At 36.1% G+C, this 20,006-nt stretch overlaps 1 protein-coding gene across 1 annotated transcript in view; it reads right to left on the reverse strand.

The window, feature by feature from the left end:
- NDUFS4 (NADH:ubiquinone oxidoreductase subunit S4) overlaps nucleotides 1-20,006 on the reverse strand; it is a 91,960-nt gene that overhangs the window by 15,294 nt on the left and 56,660 nt on the right. The window contains exons 3-4 of the mRNA XM_019736232.2: nucleotides 12,172-12,344; nucleotides 6,783-6,856 (exon numbers count right to left, since the gene is read on the reverse strand). Of these exons, the coding sequence (XP_019591791.1) occupies nucleotides 6,783-6,856; nucleotides 12,172-12,344 (247 nt within the window). The remainder of the gene's footprint in view (nucleotides 1-6,782; nucleotides 6,857-12,171; nucleotides 12,345-20,006) is intronic.

The following is a 20,006-nucleotide window of genomic DNA, read 5'->3' on the forward strand; positions in this document are numbered from 1 at the left end:
ATAATATCTACCTAGTTCCTTTATATCATGTGAGTAAAATAAATCCTTTAACACGTGTGTTACATCTGTATGAAAGTCATGTCTGTTACCTTTGTTCTAAAAGTTGTCTTTTAACAGATATATGGCTGTGAGGTTGAGCCCCTTAGTACAAGGGTTAAGTTAGGTGGAAGTGCACACCTTGCTATTGGTGTTCACTTCCGAGATAATTCCAAAATTCCTGCCTGAAACTCCAATTATCTCTGTTTCCCTAGATCAAGGACTCGACCTGTGTGCATCCTTCCCTCCTGTTACTTCAGAGGTGGGTTTTCCTTCCTAAATAGACCCACTAAGAACAGAGTGCAGTTTCACAGCTTACCCCTCTGTGAAAGAGTTTTTATAGCTTACAACAATGAGAAAAACACAGGGGGTGAAATGGCATACCAGGGAAAAGTCACCAAGTTTCAAATCAGATCAAACAGGGGAAAAAGTCATTTCTGGCTTCATTAGCATGTAAATGATAGTAGATCCTAGCCTTCAACCACTGAAATTTTCTACAGCTATCTTCCAAAAGATGCAGCTTCCTTCTCCTCCCCAACGTTCTACCTCATCAGGAAACACAAGACAAAAGCCACAAGGGTGGGAAAAGTGGGTCTTTTCAGTACACAAAGAACTAAAGGAAGATTCATCTACATTTCAGAGGAAACGCCAGATAACCTTTTTTTGTAAAAAGAGAAAAAGAGTATGCTTGAAGCGTTTCTCAGGAATACATGGTGAGGTCAAAGGAAGATCTTTAGGATGAGGACCTGGGGTTAAAGCCAAAACACAGGAGTATTTATATTTTCCTTACTTTGTTTGTAGGCTGGGAGAGGGAGAAGTAGGAATTGGTGCTTGGAAGGTGGGGAGCAGGAGGAAAAAGAAGCCAAGCGAGGGCATTTATTCTTTTCTTTTTTCCCACTCCCCAGTTTCACAGAACTCGCCTTCCACAGAATGCGAGGTATGGCGAGAAGACAGACCTGAGCAAAAGAGACAGAGGCAGGGGGTAAGTTGGAGAAATTATCAACAGCAGGAAGAAGAGAGCTTGTTTTAGTCTCAGAGATGAGGGCATTCTTATATAAAATGACAGACCTGCACAATACCTTACTGACTGGGTTAAGAAATTAAAAATAGGTGATTAACAGGGGATTTTGTGACAAGACTGTAGGTCTCTTTTAGTTCTTTTATTTCATTATTACATGTAACTTAAGAGTTCCCACTTGATTCATACTGGTAAGAGTGCCCGAAAAATAGATCTATTTCTTTAGTATAAAATGTGGACTTTTCAAAGTTGGATAAGGTTTTCCTATTTCTTATATTCACCATAGAATATGTATGTAGTGTATATCCTGTACATTGCTAAGTATTGTAGATAGTGTTGTCCAATAGAAACATAAATGAACTACACATACAATTTAATATTTTCTAGTAACCACATTAAAAAACCCTAAAAAAGAAACAGGTAAAATTAATTTTAATATATTTTCCTAACCAAATCTACATCCAAAATATCATTTCATTATGTAATCAATAAAAAAATTATTAGATATTTTATATGCTTTTTTAATACTAAGTCTTTGAAAACCTGTATATATTTAATACAATTATGGCACATCTCAATTTAAACTAGACACATTCCAACTGCTACATGGTCACAGGTGGCTACCATATTGGACAATACAGACCTAGATGATTAATTCTTAGGATCTACCAGCAGCAGAGTATTACAGAAAAAACACTGGACTTGGAATCTAGAACTTGGGCCCTATCACTTAGGAGCTATGTGACTGATCTTGTTTTAATAACTTAGTATCCTTAAAAAAGAGAACAAATAACATACAGCTTGGAAACAACTCTAAAATTATAAAATGATCATCTTAAGTACACTGAGATATACTTCAGGGTGCTAACCCTATAATTTTCTCTCTTCAGATTTCTAATTAGAGGGAATTAACAGTTCTCCTAAAAGACCGAACAAGTAGTCAAATTAAAGTGACTTGTACAAAAGTTTAAAACATGATCTGGAGAATAATTTATAACATCACTAAATGTACTGTTCAAGTTCACCAATATTTACTGAGCACATTAAAAGACGAAGAATCATCAGACTGGATGCTTTTCCTGGTAGGTGATTATAATCCAGTCGGCAGGATAAAATATTAGTCTGAGTACATGGACTTGCCTTATTTAACTACTGATCCCCAAAGCCTAACCACCACTGCTGGCATACGACAGTGTACTCAACATATGTCTTAGTGAATTCAATAACAAAAAAGTAAAGTACAAAAGCATACTATAAGAACAGAACAAATTACTATGGAAGTTAAAAGGAAGAGAGGGCACATCCAGTTGGGGATGTGGAAGGGGAATAAGAAAAGGGATCAGGAAGGAGATAACATTTAAAATGTATTTTGAAGACTAGGAGTTCACAGGCAGGGATGAGGATGAGAAAGGGAACATGAGTAAGGTTATAGACGGAGAAAGGACGTTTGAGGATAGGGCAGAAAGGGGAGTGAGGGTATAGTAAGATAAAGCTAGGGTAGTGCTTTAGTGATGTTACTGCTTATACCGAGAAGATCTTTGAATTATCAGTTGAGGAGTATATAATCACATGCCCTTTAAGATATTTGAATAAAAAGTATTTTTGGATTTATAAAAATGTCAGAGAAGAACAGGTCCTGGTATTGAGAAAGGATGTATAAAATAATGGTTTAGACTGGGGGTCAGTAAATATTTTCTGTAAATAACCAAATGGAAAATATTTTAGATTTTGGGGGGCCATATGGTCTCCATTACAACTATTTCATCCTACTATTGTAGTTGAAAAGGGGTCATAGACCATACATAAATGAATAAATATGGCTGCATTCAAATAAAACTTGCTCACCCACTTATAGGTATGTGACCTTGTCAGTTTATGTTACTTAATGTCTCTAAAACCTCAGTTTCCTTGAACTATAAACATGGGGATAACACGGGGAGTTGTAGTGAGGATTAAATCGGAATGCAAAGTACTCAGCACAGTAACTCGCTCCACTTAGTGTTTATGAATGTCAGCTTTGTGATGATGCTCATTACCTGAGTCTGACATATAATAAGAACACATGAAAAATGTTTTTTACAGACCAACTGAATCTGAAAATCTTGTTCCTCATGATACGGATTTTTACAGTACAATCTTTCATGTCAAAGGAAAGGATGGTCATGACTTTTTTAAGCATATAAAGGTAAGGGAAACGAGGAAACTAAGAAGGCAATGAAAGGTAGGTTGCTTATTTTCAGAGCAGTTTTTGAGTATACAAATTATCTTTTTTGTATATGGAAGTTTTACTCTAACCTCCTATTTCTAGACACTCTTGAAAGGCAAACACTTAATGCTCATAAATGGATAAACTTTGCCAAGTTTTACTATCAACACAGAATCATCTATAATGAATAAGACACTGGGTTAGACAGTAAAGAAATAAAGACATATCTGAGCTGGTCCTTGGGCTTAACATAAAATCTATAGTTTTCAAGCATTACCTAATCCAACGTCTCATTTCAAAGTGAGCAACATGTTTATCAAAAGCTTAGTGAAACATAACTTGCTTAGGCTCCCCTGTGAGGTAGACAATTATGGAATGAGAATCATATTAATTAGTAGCCTCTTAATCCAACAGTCTTCATGTAGAGGTTATGAGTGCTTCTAAGCCATTTCTTCTTAATGCCTCAACTTACCAGAACATTGGTTCACCAACCTTCAACAGTACTAGCTCACAACAAAATGATGCTAAGTGTGGGGGGAAGAGAGATCCATTTGTATGTCCCCCACAATTACCCACCTATCCAAGAGAGGCCAGTCAGACTGGAGGGGATGCTAGGCAACTTGGAAAAGATCTTCCACCCCATGATTCTGTACCATTCAATGGTGTTTGTTTAGACTTACTACCACAATAGCTAGAGAAAGAGAACTTATCTATTTAAAAATATATAATGCTAAATGTTAAATAAATGTGGCGGATCACAAGTACTATAGTGAATTCAAGGGTGAACTAATTGAAGACTGTCCCAAGAGATAAGAGTGGCTTCAAATTCTTCATAGAGAAATACATTTTAGAAAGTCAGTAATTTCACCAGATAGCGAGTGTCTACTATGTAGGTTTTGTGCTAAGTACCGGGAACAAAGCAGTGACTAAGGTAGCTACAATTCCTGCTACCTTGTACGTTAAAATTCCTGATCCACTCTTAGCCTACAGTTTTATAAAGTATTATACTATCCACTAAGCTTTTTCAAGTTATACTGTCTATTGAATTTGATAATGTTCCTCAATTTTCTTTCCTAGAGAGACAGAAATCAGATTGGAAAAGCACCCAATTTCAACACCTGCAATTCACACAGCAATAGCAGTCATGTGTCCTTGTGACCACTTAGACACTAATTAACCAGAGATTTAACAGTTCAGATTTCCTGTTATCAAACTCACATTACAGACCTCAAATAACTTTCAAGGTGTCAAGACATAAAATATGATAGGCTACAAATATGGAACACATTAATGAAGGGAAGTAAAATAGATGACCCCAAAATATGCCCCTTTGTTATGTGGATCATTTTGAGCTGAAGGCAATCAATTCCCAGCAGATACAGAAAACCTTTTACTTCCCCCTAACTACCTAAAAGAATTTAGATGGGGGCCTGGCCCAGAAATAGAGCTATTACCAGAAATAACTACTATTATTTGAATGACCTACCTGTATGGCAAGACAAACACCTGCTCTTATAGTCCTGTGAATTACCTTCCTCCCCTTTGAAGCCCCAGGTCCTAGCTCGTTCCTTAGCTCAGGAGAGCATATAAACCTCAACTGCACAACTTGTCCTTGGGTCTCATTCTTATGGGGCCCCTGTACAATGTTTACTCTGCTTTTCTCCTAATCTGTCTTATGTTAATTTGATTATTAGAACCTAGAAGAGTAGACAAAAAAATTTTCCTCCCCAACAAGCTTCATTAAAAAGAGAGCAATGTTAATTTTAAATCAAAAGTTTAAAGACTATGACCACTTTGAGAACAATTATGCAATTAAGAAATCTGAAAACTGCCAAGAAAGTATTAATAAGGAATTATACTTATGAAAATTTTTAAAAGTCTATTACTAACAGGATTTATGGACTATTCTATAGCTACTTAACTATGTTCTAAGTGCTTTATTAACTCATTCAATCCTGACAGCAATTCCCATTGTATATAGGAGAAAACAGAAGTACACTGTCATACAAATAGTAAGAGACTCAATCATGGATTCAAACCCAGGTGGTTTGCTTTCAGACTCTTGATCATAAGCTATACAACTCTAACTTGGGGTGAAAAGCAAATATTTAGATATTAGTAGTAATAATCTTTATAGTGCTTTCACACTTATATGTCAAATATGTTACATAACATTAATAATGTTTTACATTTATGTATTGTCTTATAGTAATACAACACTTAGAGATTTCATTCATGTAGATAACAACTAGATTAAATAAACATTTTATTCAAAAATAACTAAACTAGATTCAAATTCAATTTGACCAACTAGAACAACAGAATGCATTAGGTCAAATAGAAGGAAGAAAGGGTCAGAACTAAGAGCTACCAAGTGACTGTTACGTATTAGGTGTTGGACTAGGTACACCATGTAATAAGTGTCATTATTTCAACAATCAAAAAACATTAAGTTCATTATGAAAGGAATCCATAGTCATGTAGCTTCAAAGTAGCAAAATTAGGATTAGAACTCAGACTGGTCTAACTCCAAAGCTTCTTTTCACTACTGTGTTGCATAGCTTAACAGCAGAAAACGAGGAAAAAAAGACATTTTGCATTTTTGTTGATAGCAAGATCAACATAAACTAATACAGTTTATGCGCTGCTTAACCATGGGGGCACTTTCTGAGAAATTTGTCATTAACTGATTTCCTCGTGCGAGCAGCCTACTACACAGCCAGGTTATACAGTACAGCCAACTGCTCCTAGGCAACAGCCTGTACAGCATGGTACTGAATATTGTTGACAATTATAACACAATGATATTTGTGTATCTAAACATACCTAAACATAGAAAGATACAATATAAATACGCTATAAAAGATAAAAAGTGGTACGCCTGTATAGGGCACTTACCATAAATGGAGCTTGCAGGACTGGAAGGTATTCTGGGTGAGTCAGCAAGCAAATGAGAAAGCCTGGGACATTCCTGTACACTACTGTAGACTTTATAAATGTACTACACTTAAGCTACACTTAATTTATAAAACATGAGGTTAAATCAAGCACATGATAAAATGATGCAATTGAGAGGGAATTACACATATGATAATAACTATTTTCAAATAACTGAAGAGCTATTAGATGGAATAACAAACATGGGATATTGGCTCAAAGTAAGAAAATAATAAAATGAGGTATCAAAACTGAAAGGTTCAATTAGAGTTTAAAAACCAAATGTTAGTGATTTTGTAGAGGGATTCATAAATAAGGCAGGAGTCGGACAAGTAGTTTTATTCCTGCCTCTACTTCAAATTAGAGCAGTTTGGCTTTTACATGTTATGTAGGCATTCGATTTTAGATGTTTTTTGGGGGAAGAGAGTTTTCTGATGCTGTAAAAACTCAAAAAACCACTGGGTTAGATACACTGAAAAATTTCTTCAAATTCAAATTTTATATCCTTGACTTATTTTGATTAACATTAAGAACAATCATATCTTGATTTTATGTTAAAGCAAAATAAAAACAGACCAAACATACCGTTTTTTTCTGCAAAGGCAACTGCATCTTCCTTAGTACTGAAGGTGAGAACCATGTTGGACAAGGGATCAGCCCTGTAAGAAACAATTTTTTTTTCCAGAATTTAATAGTTTTGGCTGAAAAAACACAATATTTAAAATAAGGTAAAATGTTTAGAAAATAAACAGCTGCTATAATATGAAATAAGTATGTCACTTATGAAATACTTTATTTCGAATAAACTCTTTAAAATTGTTAACTGTTTGAATATCTTTTTCTGTGTTAAATTGGGGAGATTTTCTGACATATATTGTCAAATTTAAAAATTTATAATTGACATCCAGCAACTTTTAGTCTTTAATAAAAACATTTATTCAACTCAAAAGAAAGATTAGAGTTGAATTAAAAAACCCCAAGAGGAATCTCAAACTCACTTTTATAAATTCAGTATCAAGAAAAATACTGAGTGCAAATGTCAGTACCCTCATTACCCACCCCCTTCCAGAAAAATAGGTGACAATAACACCCACTTTTCTTAATAACCTTTCCAACATTTTGGACAATACTTTTTACATTATTATGACAATAGTCTTTTAAGCATATAACCACTTAAAGCTCCAAGATCTGATATCTAAGTTCTTCAATTTACAATAGTGGTGATGTTTATACAACTACACAGACTCTTTACAAAATACCATAAACTTCAGAAATGTCACTTTTATAAAAAGCTAGAGCATTGTTTGCTACAAATGTTTATTACGAATCTCCAAAAGGTGAATATAGCATTCTATGAAACATCATTTAGAAATGTGGAAATAAAAAATATAGAAAAGGGGGTTCTGGAAGTAATTCAGATATTGGAAAGATATGAGATATACACAGGAGAGAATACATGGGAAGTAGCTTTCATTGAAGTGACGATCTATAAATTATTGCTACTGAAGTTCTGGTCATACACTGTGGTTACTATTCAGGGACTCTGAGATCCCTACAATGATATGTCTTCTTAGCAGTACACCCTCCTGCACCCACCCTTGAAGGCAAGAGCTTCGCATTAGCTGGCTATATTAGTATAAATAACAAATGATAATTTTTATATTAGTTCCTCCTTTGCAAAGGATATATGATTTCTCAGTTGATAGTTAAATAAAACTACACTGAGAACATAAGTGTCAACATAAATATGATCCAGTAATTTGATGAGTATTGACATAAACATTAGCTTGGGTGAGAATAAAAAACGATACAGAAAAAACTGAAGGAAAAATTCAGGAGCCAGGAGCTCTATTGCCTGCAAAGGATTGTGTAGCCTTCACCATTATCCTTACTTTATTTATGAAGAAGATACATCTATAGGTTAAATAGGTTGCATCAATAAAGCCACTATTCTATCTAACTAAAAAATTTGAAAACATTTATCCGTAAAGATATACGTATCCCTATGTTCACTGCAACATTATTAATGGTGGCCAAGACATGGAAACAACCAAAATGTCCTTCGATAGATGACTGGATAAAGACAACGGAATATAACTTTGCCATAAGAAAAAATGAAATACTGCCATTTGCGACAACATGGATAGATTTTAAGAATATCATGCTAAGCAAAATAAGTCAGACAGAAAAAGTTGAGAACCTTATGATTTCACTTATGTATGGGATATAAAACGGAAAGCAACAGATGAAGACGACAAACAAAAACTCATAGACACAAACAACAGTTCAGTGATTACCAGACGGAAACAGGGGGAGGGAGATAGAAAAAAGTAAAGGGGGTCAAATATATATATGGTGATGGAAGGAGATCTGACTTTGGGTGGTGAACACATAATGCAATATACAGATGATATAGAATTGTACACTTGAAATCTATATAATTTTATTAACCAACATAAACCCCAATTTAATAAAATGAAGCTGCAGAATGGTATAAATAAATAGATAAATAAAATAAGGCCACCATTCTTCTAGCCACTCAGTTTCTACCCTTCTTATTCTCCTTCATCTCCTATTATTTTGCAATTCTTTTTCTAGGTATGTTGCCACCACCAGTTTACACCACTTTCTATTCCCCAAATTACTATGATACTTTCCTAACTAATCTTTCTGCCTCCTTTCTTGACTCCAATCCACCCCTCACCAAGTTGCCAGGTTAACCTTCTTCAAGTTCAACTCCCAAACTCACTGTCCAACTCAAAAACTTGAAATAGTTTCCATGGTTTACCAAATTAATTTCAATCTCCTACCCCAGCATTTTAGCACTTCTATGATATGATCAGAACCCACTTTCCAGTCTATTCTTTATTTACTCCCCTTGGAAGTAACCAAGTACTCAGAGTAGATTGCTAACTGTTCCTCTAAAGTTAGCCTGTACGTTCTGACCGGGACCAAAAACTTTCACCATCCCCAAAACTATGCCTTTTGGGATATTGATTTTAAGCAGGTTACTAAGGAACAAAATACTCAGAAAGAACCTCTGACCCTCCCCATTTCCTTCCTAAGAGATTCCGACAGAAAGGCCTGTTCCAGGGAGAAAATCTTAGGATGTTTGCCTTAGCCTAATTTCAATTGAGTATGGTGGATGGGAGGAATACGGGCAGGGGCCTGGTGGCTAAATCACCCACACCTCCTGTGTCCCACTGCTTCTGGCTTACCTGGCAAGAATTTGCCTGCCATGTTTGTTCTGTTCTTCCTCAATTACTTGTAAATCACCCATTTTCATTTTTGAAATCTAAGATCCTAGTTCCCCCTTTTCTCCTTTGTCCAAAATGAGACACACACACACACACACACACACAATTTTTCCTCACTGTCTTTGGAATTTTCATGCTATGTGAATTCGCCTTGCACATATTAAAATTTGATTTTCTCTTCTTAACCTGTCTCTGTTAACTTATTAGCCTAGCTAGAACAACTTAGAAGGTGGGAAGAAAAGTTGTTTTATTTTTTTAACCCCTACAGTTCCCACCAGTTCAATCTGTTCCTTCCGCTTGGAATATACTGGGAGACCACTACTTCAGCGTACAGAAGTCCGTCCCAACGATTTCTCATGGTTCAAAGGACACCAATCTTTTCCCGAAAGTCTTTTGTACCCTCTGACTATACATCATCTCCTTTTACTAAATATAATTTGTGCCTATATTTTTAGACTTTATTTACAAAATTCTCAATTACTGAGGCTCTACTTTGGGTAATGGCAGATTTGCCTGCCATTAAAATCATTTTTACCTGCCTAACAATTATATAATAATTATAAACTCTGGACAAAACGGAAAAAAACAACTGTTTGAAGGGACCAGAGAGTGACCAAAAAGCAGGAAAGAAATGAAAGGATTCAACCTTTGAAAGAAAGGAACTGTACTGGAGTAGATCAAGTTTTGTACAGTTTTTCCTCTAAAGGTACCCTCTAGTCCAGATGGCTAGGAGCACCAAGAACTCAAGAGAAAGCCCTCGTCTTACCAGCACCAGGAGTCTGGAGTTGGAGTCTAGGATCACCAGAGCAGCTGGAAATTTAGGGGTGAAAACAGAGAAAAGGAGGAACCTGCAGAACTGTGAACTTTCAAATTGCACATGAATAGGCAAAGTTCTAACATAATAGCTGAGAAGGCTGAAAGAACTGAGCCGAGATTTCAGCAGCTGTCTACTTGCTACAGGGGAGGCTGAGTTTGGAATCCCACAGAGTTAGGAGGACTTGGTAAACACCTTGAGCTTTCTATCAAATCCTCAGAAAGGCCACGCCTTTTTATTTTTTAACTCTATGTTCCAGAACAAAGACCAGAGGTAAAACTGAAACAGACCCACCCTAACAAAGCATAAAATATATACTCCACAAGTTCAAGGTGATCTACCGGTAATTTGTCTGCTGGAACAAAACTCATCACATTGCCACAGCTATTAACTAGATAAGCATAAGGGGTAGAGAACTGATAGGGTGTTGATACTTCTTAATATACATAGGTTTGACAATTAACTGATAACTAATGTTTCAGGGGTTAACTGGCATATTAACAAGAAGTCAGACATTCACCAAAACATACCGTTTCCCCGAAAATAAGACCTAGACAGACCATCAGCTCTACTGCGTCTTTTGGAGCAAAAATTAATATAAGACCCGGTATTCTATTGCATGATATCATATCATACCTGGTTTATATTGTATTTATATTACATTACATTACATTAAAGACACAGTCTTTTTATATTATAGTAAAATAAGACGGGTCTTACATTCATTTTTGCTCCAAAAGATGCATTAGAGCTGATTGTCTGGCTAAGTCTTATGTTTGGGGAAACACGGTATGTACAAGAATCTTCCTTTTACTCTTATGCATAATAACCCCAACTGAAAACGAACCAAATGCCATCAATAAATAGTCCAATGGATGAATCTTGCGAAAAGATGAACACATTAAAATCTCAGGCGACTTAAAAAAGAGTAATCATAACATTTCAACCATTGGGTATGTAAAGTTGTTTCTTACAAATTTCATTGGTCTCTACAAACATGATTTACAACACTATATATTACATGAAATATAAAATCTAAAGATACAAAACACTAAAAAATTGTGCCTATGTATCATTTTGCCAAATAAAATATCATTCTATTTAAATTGCAACATGGCAGATATCTTTAACAAAATTTCTCCCAGGTACACAGACAGGGGAAAATGTTAAATATCACACTTTTCTAAAGTGAGACAATTTAAACTGATAACTATCTTCAACTGGCGACTGCACATACATAATTTTCTAGAAACCTCAATAAGAATGAAAATTTTCTAGCTAATCTGGCTGTTTTCTCTAGTAGCAGCTTCTTTTATTCAACTAGAGGCAGTCCTGGGCCATATTCCACCATAGAGATTTAGGTCACTGTTTTACTGGTGCCACAGAATTTATGAGCACTTTATTCCACTGCACTGTATGTTTATTAATCACAAATCTCAGCAAGTTACAAGTTTCCCTCAAAATAGCTCATATCTAAACTCAACTAGTCTCCTCCCTTACAAACAAAATAATACTTTATAAAGAAGTTTTAATTTTAAAATAAGTAAAAGTGTCACTGATTTGAACACTACTTACATAGTGTATCTTAAATTGACGTACATAGCTTGGGAAACATGCTAACAGTGCTCACAATGTGAGCCATTTTTATCCAATAAACAGTACGCTGAAAAAGACTGTTTCTATGGTTTACTGTGCTGAGCCACACTTATGTGAATATTAAATATATATGTAAATAAATGTAATATGTCTGCGTCATAGAACACGCTGATACACAAATGACCTCAAAAAGTACTGTCATAAAGCATACTGTACATGAAAGTTTGAAAATCAGTATATTTAAAAGGAAAATCAACATGGAAAAAGACAGCTGAAAACAATATTCAAATGAAACTAAAGTACTCACGTTGATGCCCAACCCATCAAAGGATTTTCCCATCGCTCCCTGGTATCAAACTCCATCTTCCATTTCTTCGTGTTGTTTACTCCAGACTGCATGTTATTGCGAGCAGGAACAAAGATCCTGACTTTTCGAGTTTTGATATGCTCTTCTGGAACGCCAGTTAAAGTAGTGATATCCTATAGAAAAACAAGCAAACAAATTTCTAACAGTCCATATACACTACACTGTACTTTGATGCTTTCTATATTCATGCAACTTTATTCAGATTTATTTGTAAATTGGGTTTTGTAAAAAGTTTTCTGGCTTATTTCACCATGCTGCTATTTTACCATATAAATTTCTATTTTGATATTTGGGAAAGTTCTATTGGAAGAGTGTTAGGATACAGTGGAAAGGGTTCATTAAAAAAAAAAAAAAATTAGGACCCTTTTGTCCAACGAAGTATTGGTAATTTCTGAAAAGTTTGCTGGCAGAATAGCCTGTAGTCAACAGACTCTTATTTCATAAGCAGGTGTTAACTGGTAAGCACAGAAAGAATGTAAAAGTAAGGGGAAATAAAAAGTGACTAAATTTCAAATTTAACAAAAATCTATTACCAGTGGTTTCTGTGTCAAACAGATTACAAAAAAGCATTCCCTTTGGAAGAAGGCCTAAACCTTTTCGTAAACAATTAAAACTTTTTGTAAAAAATTAAAATCAATTAACAACTTTAATTAGTATTTTTATTTATCTCCCTTTGGTGAAACCTACTAAAAAGAAAATGATACATCAAATCTATTCACAAAGGTAAGCTGAAAAAGTTGTACAATTTTTGCAGAAATGTGAGATAAAAACAAAGGTAACTTTCTTGACTCACTCAATAATTCTATCCAGTTACAAATGCTCAACTGATGAATGCATACAATTTTGAAGCCATTGGTTAGATATATTTGTCAAATTATAGTATCAATCAGAACACAAAATAGTAATTTGGAATTTAAGCCTCCATTTAGTAATGGAAAATACTTTATTCTATCAAAGTAAGATCACAACCATATCATACTTATAAATGAAGCATTTTAAAATCGTGGTTTGCTTACTGAAGTAAATTTTAAATAATTGGTTAAGACTTCCAGTCAACATGGCACAGTATGTAAACACTGTGCTCATTTCCTCCCACAACCACATCAAAATTACAACTAAATTATAGAACCACCATCACTGAGAACCACCTGAGGACTGGCTGAACAGAAGTCCTATAACTAAGGAGAGAGAGAGAGAGACACGAAGCCACGTCAGACTGGTAGGAGGGGTGTGGAGGGGTATCTTGGCTGTGTAGTCATTCCCCCTCCTCACTTCCAGGAGCAAGGAGTCCCAGCCCCACAGCAGGCTCCCTAGTCCATGGCTCCAGGGCCAGGAAGAGGAATTCGCCATAACATCTGGCTGTGAAAACAAGAGGGGATTGCATACTAGTGAGATGGAGGGCTGCTGGAGACCTAGGCGCTACAGGTCTTCAAGATCCCAAGCACAGACTCACTTCTCACAAACTTACTCGCTTTGGGCTCCAGCACAAAGGCAGCAGATCAAAACACACCAGGGACATACAGGGAGGAAGGGACTTACTAGCTTCAGTATGATGGCAGGAGGAGCAAAGATTGGGACAGCTCTTCCAGGACTGAAGTGCTGGCAGGTGTAATTGTTCCTTTCTTTAGCCTTTCCCCAACCCAGCTGGCACAGCGCAGGTGGTGCCAAATTTGAGCTCTCCGTTAACATGGCTCACACAGTCTGCCCAGCTCTGATTACCTGAGAGAGATCCCACCACACCCAACTCAAGGGCCCAGCCTAACCCCTTCCAGTGGCTCCTCCATACAAGCAGCCTCCCTTGGATCATGCTGCTGAATTTCCTAAAATCTCTCCAGGGTCCACAAACCCCAAACAAGCAGCAGGTGGCCTCAGAATACCCTGTACCTCTCTTGCTAAGCTACCAAAAACCCAGCACAAGTGGCAACCAGTCTCAACTTGCATTGTAACACCCATAAGGAGGCCCCAAAGCTGGCATAAGCTGCGGCCAGTGGTGACCTGGAATGTAGATTCAACTAAGCAGCCCGAAACCTGGCACAACAGGTGGCTGGCCTGAGCTCATATTGTGGTGCCCACTAACACACAAGGCTATAATAATCAAAATGGCATGGTGCTAGCATAAAAACAGACACTGGACCAAAGGAACAGAATAGAGAGGCCAGCAATAAACCCAGCCCTATATGATCAATTAGTCTATGACAAAGAAAGCAAGAATGTACAGTCGGATAAAGACAGTCTTTTCAATAAACGATGCTGGGAAAAATGGACAGATACATGCAAAGAAATGAAACTGGGTACTTTCTTACACTATATATGAGAATAAACTCAGGCAGCCGTATGGCTCAGTTGGTTAGAGCGCAGGCTCTGAACAACAGGGTTGCCAGTTCGATTCCCTCATGGGCCAGTGAGCTGCGCCCTCCACAACTAGCTGCCATTGAGCTTCCGAAGGAGCAGCCAGATGGCTCAGCTGGTTAGAGCACGAGCTCTCAACAACAAGGGTGCTGATTCAATTCCCGCAAAGGATGGTGGGCTGCACCCCTATAACTAAAGATTGAAAATGGTGACTGGACTTGGAGCTGAGCTGCACCCTCACAACTAGATTGAAGAACGGCTTGGAGCTGATGGGCCTTAGAGAAACACACTGTCCTCCAATATTCCCCAATAAAATTTATAAAATAAATAAATAAATAAACTCAAAATGGATTAAGGACTTCAATTTAAGAACTGAAACCACAAGACTCCTAGAAGAAAACATAGGCAGTAAATGCTGATAAGACAAGGGGGATTGTAATGGTGGCACTAAATCTTCTATTTTGAGATTGGATATCTGGTATAATTCAATTTAACAAGTGTAATTTAGCTTGGGACTTTTTGAAAGTTTTCTTTGTTTTCTTTGCCTTCCTCCCCTGCCAAACCTTAATGACTCTGTTTACTATACATTTACTATGCATACCAGTTTCAATGTTTCTGTTTATTTCGGCCAGTGATGGCCCAATGGTTTAGGAGAGGTTTTGCACCTGTATGGGATCCATTCCTGGCTCCAACATAAATCCACATAACATATGCAAAGGTTGAGATTAGCAGTTTAAGCACACCTTCTCCCACCCCAAGGGACAAAGCCAAACTCAACAGAAAATTCCACTACAAGCAGAAGCAATTTACATCCTGGTTAGAAAATGTAAAACTTCAGACAAAACAAAGACTCAAGGCAGTAGTTTCCAGCACTCTGCCCAGCCTACCCACCTCTTACTTTAATAAATCTTCCTTCTGTATTTCTACCTGCCTCATGAATCCTTTCACAACCCACAAGCAAGCAGCCACAACAAACTGACATCAATCTTAGTAATATAATTTTTTTGTGTGTCTCCTCAGACAAAGGAAAAAAAAAATAAAGAAGTAGGACTGCTTCAAATTAAAAAAGGTTTTGCACAGTAAAGGAAACCATCAACAAAACGAAAAGACAATCTCCTAAATGGGAGAAGATATTCACCAATGATACAACCTACAAGGGGTTAATATCCAAACTATATAAGGAAGTCGTACAACTTAATACCAAAAACAAACATATTTTTAAAATGAGCAGACGACCTGAATGGACATTTCTCCAAAGAGGACATACAGATAGACAACAGGCATTTGAAAAGATGCTCAACATCACTAATCATCACAATGAGATATTACCTCACACCTGTCAGAATGGTTATCATAACTGTATCAACAAACAAGTGTTGGCGAAGATGTGGAGAAAAGGGAACCCTCGTACACTGTTGGTGGGATTGTAAACTGGTCCAGTTACTATAGAAAACAGTATGGAGGTTCCTCAAACAGTTGAAAATAGAACTACCATATGACCCAGAATATCAGTTTTGGATATTTATCCGAAGAAATCTAAAACACCAATTGGGAAAGATATACACATTGCTATGTTCATTGTAGCATTACTTACAATACCCAAGATATGGATGCTACATAAGTATTCATCGATAGATAAATGAATAAAGAAGTGGTGTATATATAGTATACAATTGAATATTACTCAGCCATTTAAAAGAATGAAAACTTGCCATTTGTGACAACGTGGACGGACACAGAAGGTATTTTGCAAAGTGAAATAAGTCAGAGAAAGACAAATGCAATATGATTTCATTTATATGTGGAATCTAAATTACAAACTAAATGAACAAACAAAATAGAAACGTTCATTGATAGAATAAATTGATGGTTGACAGGTGGGAGATTGGGGGTACAGGTGAAAATGGTGACGGAATTAAGAAGTACAAATTGGTAGTTATAAAGTTAGTCACAAGGATATAGAGCATAAGGAATATGGTCAACAATATTGTAATAACTGTGTATAGTGTCAGATGGGTACTAGACTTAGTGGGGTAATGACTTTGTAAGATATGTAAATATCTAATTGCTATATTGTATACATGAAACTAGGGTTTCCAGGCAGGAATTCCCACCTGTTCTCAGGAATTTTTTTCACTTTCCTGACCCGAATCCTGAGATATAAACTGTTTTCTGTTCTCCACGATGAATTGTTTCCACAAAGTGATGGCCGACTACCAAAACCACTTGGGTTCAAGGAGCAGATTTTCACAATTTCCCGACCAATTTTCTCGGGATTTGGGAATGGAAAAGCAAAAAATATTTCCTGAGAACAGGTGGGAATTCCTGCCTGGAAACCCTACCTGAAACTAATATATGTCAGCTGTAATTTAAAAAATTAAAAATTATTTTTAAAAGATAAAGAAATTGGTAAACACATAGATCAACAAATGTTGCCTTATAAAATTATTAAAATAATGTCTAACTCATGGCGTTTTAAAACAATTAAGATGCTAAACAACAGTAACAACATAAATGAATGAATGATGGATGAATGAATGAATGAATTAGAAAGAACAAAGTTAATATGAAAATGATTATACCAAACTTGTAAAAACCAGAAAATTTAGTCCATTTTGTGTTTTAATTTCATTGTAACATATCCCCTAATTCTAAAGGCTAATCTTTATTTGTAGTTACATTCTAATCCATGTTGTGACGAACGAATTAGTCAGCGCTGTAGTATGTACTGGGAAAACTGTAAGTGTATTTCTGACTCCACTAGTCTTTCTACCCACTGATTAAAAGCATAGTTTTTAAAGTTATTTTAGTTGGCAACCAATCCTCTGCTTAACCCAATACCTTTCCATCCGTACCAATAATTAGATGTGTTTACTTTGTCAAAACTTGTCTGTTTGGAGAAACTATCAAAATGATCCATATATTTACACAAATATGTACTTCTACTATGTAATTACATTTTTTAAAAGTTTATTTTAATATAGGATAAAATAAAAGTGAGTACACTTGGTATATACCTTTTAAAGATATGAATGTAAGTTTTAATTGGTAATTTCCCCCCCCTCTCCCCACCCCAACTCCGATTCAAGCCATTGTTTTCAGTCTAGTTGTGGAGGACATAGCTCCTGGCCCATGTTGGTACCATGTTTCCCCGAAAATAAGATCGGGTCTCATATTAATCTTTGCTCCAAAAGACGCATTAGAGTGTATTCTCAGGGGATGTCTTATTTTTTCATGCACAGCAATCTACATTTATTCAAATACAGTCAAATCATCTTCTTCTGGGACATCGCCATAATGTACTAAATGCCTCGGTCTGGCTGACGATCTTAACTGGGGCTTATTTTGGGGGTAGGTCTTATTTTCGGGGAAACACAGTATTATGAGCCTTGTGCTCTACCCGGCTGAGGCAGTCGGTCCCAGCCTCAGTCGGCAGCTCACCGCGCCCAGCTCCAGGTCGAGCCGTTGGTAACAGTCTTAGCTGTAGAGGGCGCAGCTCACTGGCCCACGTGGGAATCCAACTGGCGACCTCTGCGTTAGGAGCACAGTGCTCCAATCACCTGAGCCACCCAACCACCCTAATTGGTCATTTTTAATTGTCAAGTTCAACTTCAAAGAAAGGTGATTTCCAGTATTATTACATTTAATGACTTTCTAAAGTATATTCTTCTACTCAAGAGCTTGAAAAAGACTTAACTCCTGGGGAGTCCTCAATACTTATTTCCTCCTTTGAATTCATTATAGCATTTGTAATCTGTCATATTAACTTATTACTTAACATTATATATCTTTATGTTAATATGTACTATTTCCTCAGCTATAGTTCAAGCAGGGAATAGACAATATAAGAGTGTTATAAAATTATGGGGGTGGAGGGCATAATTTCTAAATTCCACAGCAACCCATCCATCTGAGCTGAGCTCATGAAATCTAGAACTATATAAATTGGCTGCTCTTCAAATTAAGACCTATAGAAAACATTTAACACCAGTTACCTCAGGAAGATGAGATCATAGGAAAAAGACTTTTTCTTTGTAAACTTCAATTAAATATGATGTATATATGCCAAAGTAATTAACAAACAAAGCTTTAAAAATGGAAAACATAGTGATTTGTATTATCAAAGTAGGAAGGGATAGAATGATTTTTCAGGATGGAAAACCTCTTTCAAGTAAGTAGCTACAAAATGTTGCTAAGCTCTTTATATTCTGAACTCTTAACTACCAGCTTCCAAAAATTATGGCAATTATTTGTTGACATCTCCCCCCAATTTAAAGCTGCATTCAAACAAATGAGTTTCTGAATTTTGAAGTCCACGTTGTTCTGACATAGAATCCCTGCATGTAAGGTACTGCAGCGGAACTGAGCTGCTGCCAAAGGCAGGGAATAAAAAGGTTTGGCATCTCTCACATATTTGACACCTAAAGGGCACAGAAGCTCTAAAATTCCTAGTCCCTGTAGGCACACTCTTAGTCTAGACAAACTGATTTCTCACACTTTTAAAATTTAAAATGCATTACGACACTCTATTGTTATCATTTCATCCACACAGCTTCAGCTAGTGACAGAAGAACCTGTCCTTTAAGCGACATTTCAATGGGCTAAAGTTCCCACTCCAAGATTCCATTAAAACAATGTAATACTTGAAAAGAACTATGAGGCACTATGTTGAACTCTTGTGTTGTTAATGCTTTGCTTTCCCTCAAAGTTCTCACTGAACTACCTGTGACTTAACTTTTGCAAAACAAAAATAAAACATCTGCAAATGACTTAAACTGCATTGAACTAATGATATTCTCTGTAGATTTCTACTTCTGTATTGCTATTGGAATCGTCTGCCATTTTTAAAAAAATCTATTTATAAAAGACACAAATGCTTTGATTATGTCATTATTGCCTTTTACAGATTTCTCATTTTATTGGTAAGATAGATAACATAAATAATCATTCATAATTTTTTATGATTACAAAAAGTTAAATCAGGTAAGGTATGAGAAGCTTTCAGATTGGCACCTGAGGAACCTCAAGACTCACCAGTTAATAATTATCTGTAAATTCTAATAAAGCAAGTTACTTTATAGATAATATACAGACTTACTGAATTTTAAAACTTCTAATTTTTAAGCAGTTGTGTCAAACAAGAAACCTATATTCCCATAATTAAAGAATGTCACTATCTTAAAGTTTCAGAAACACAATCTTATGTACAATATGCCATTTTAAAAAATAATTATGATTCACAGATTAAATGGCATTCAAATAAAAATTTGCTACTGAAAAAATGCATATCATAATTCCAAAGTTCTACTCTTTCAGCAGAAAGCGTAGATAAATGGGAGAGAAATTCAAAAAATCATTAAGAAAGTACATGTCAGTATATATAAATGAACGCTATTCTTTCCAATACCAATTTCCATTATAAAATA

The sequence above is a fragment of the Rhinolophus sinicus genome, linkage group LG03 (genome assembly GCF_036562045.2).
Source record: "Rhinolophus sinicus isolate RSC01 linkage group LG03, ASM3656204v1, whole genome shotgun sequence".
Taxonomy (NCBI): domain Eukaryota; kingdom Metazoa; phylum Chordata; class Mammalia; order Chiroptera; family Rhinolophidae; genus Rhinolophus; species Rhinolophus sinicus.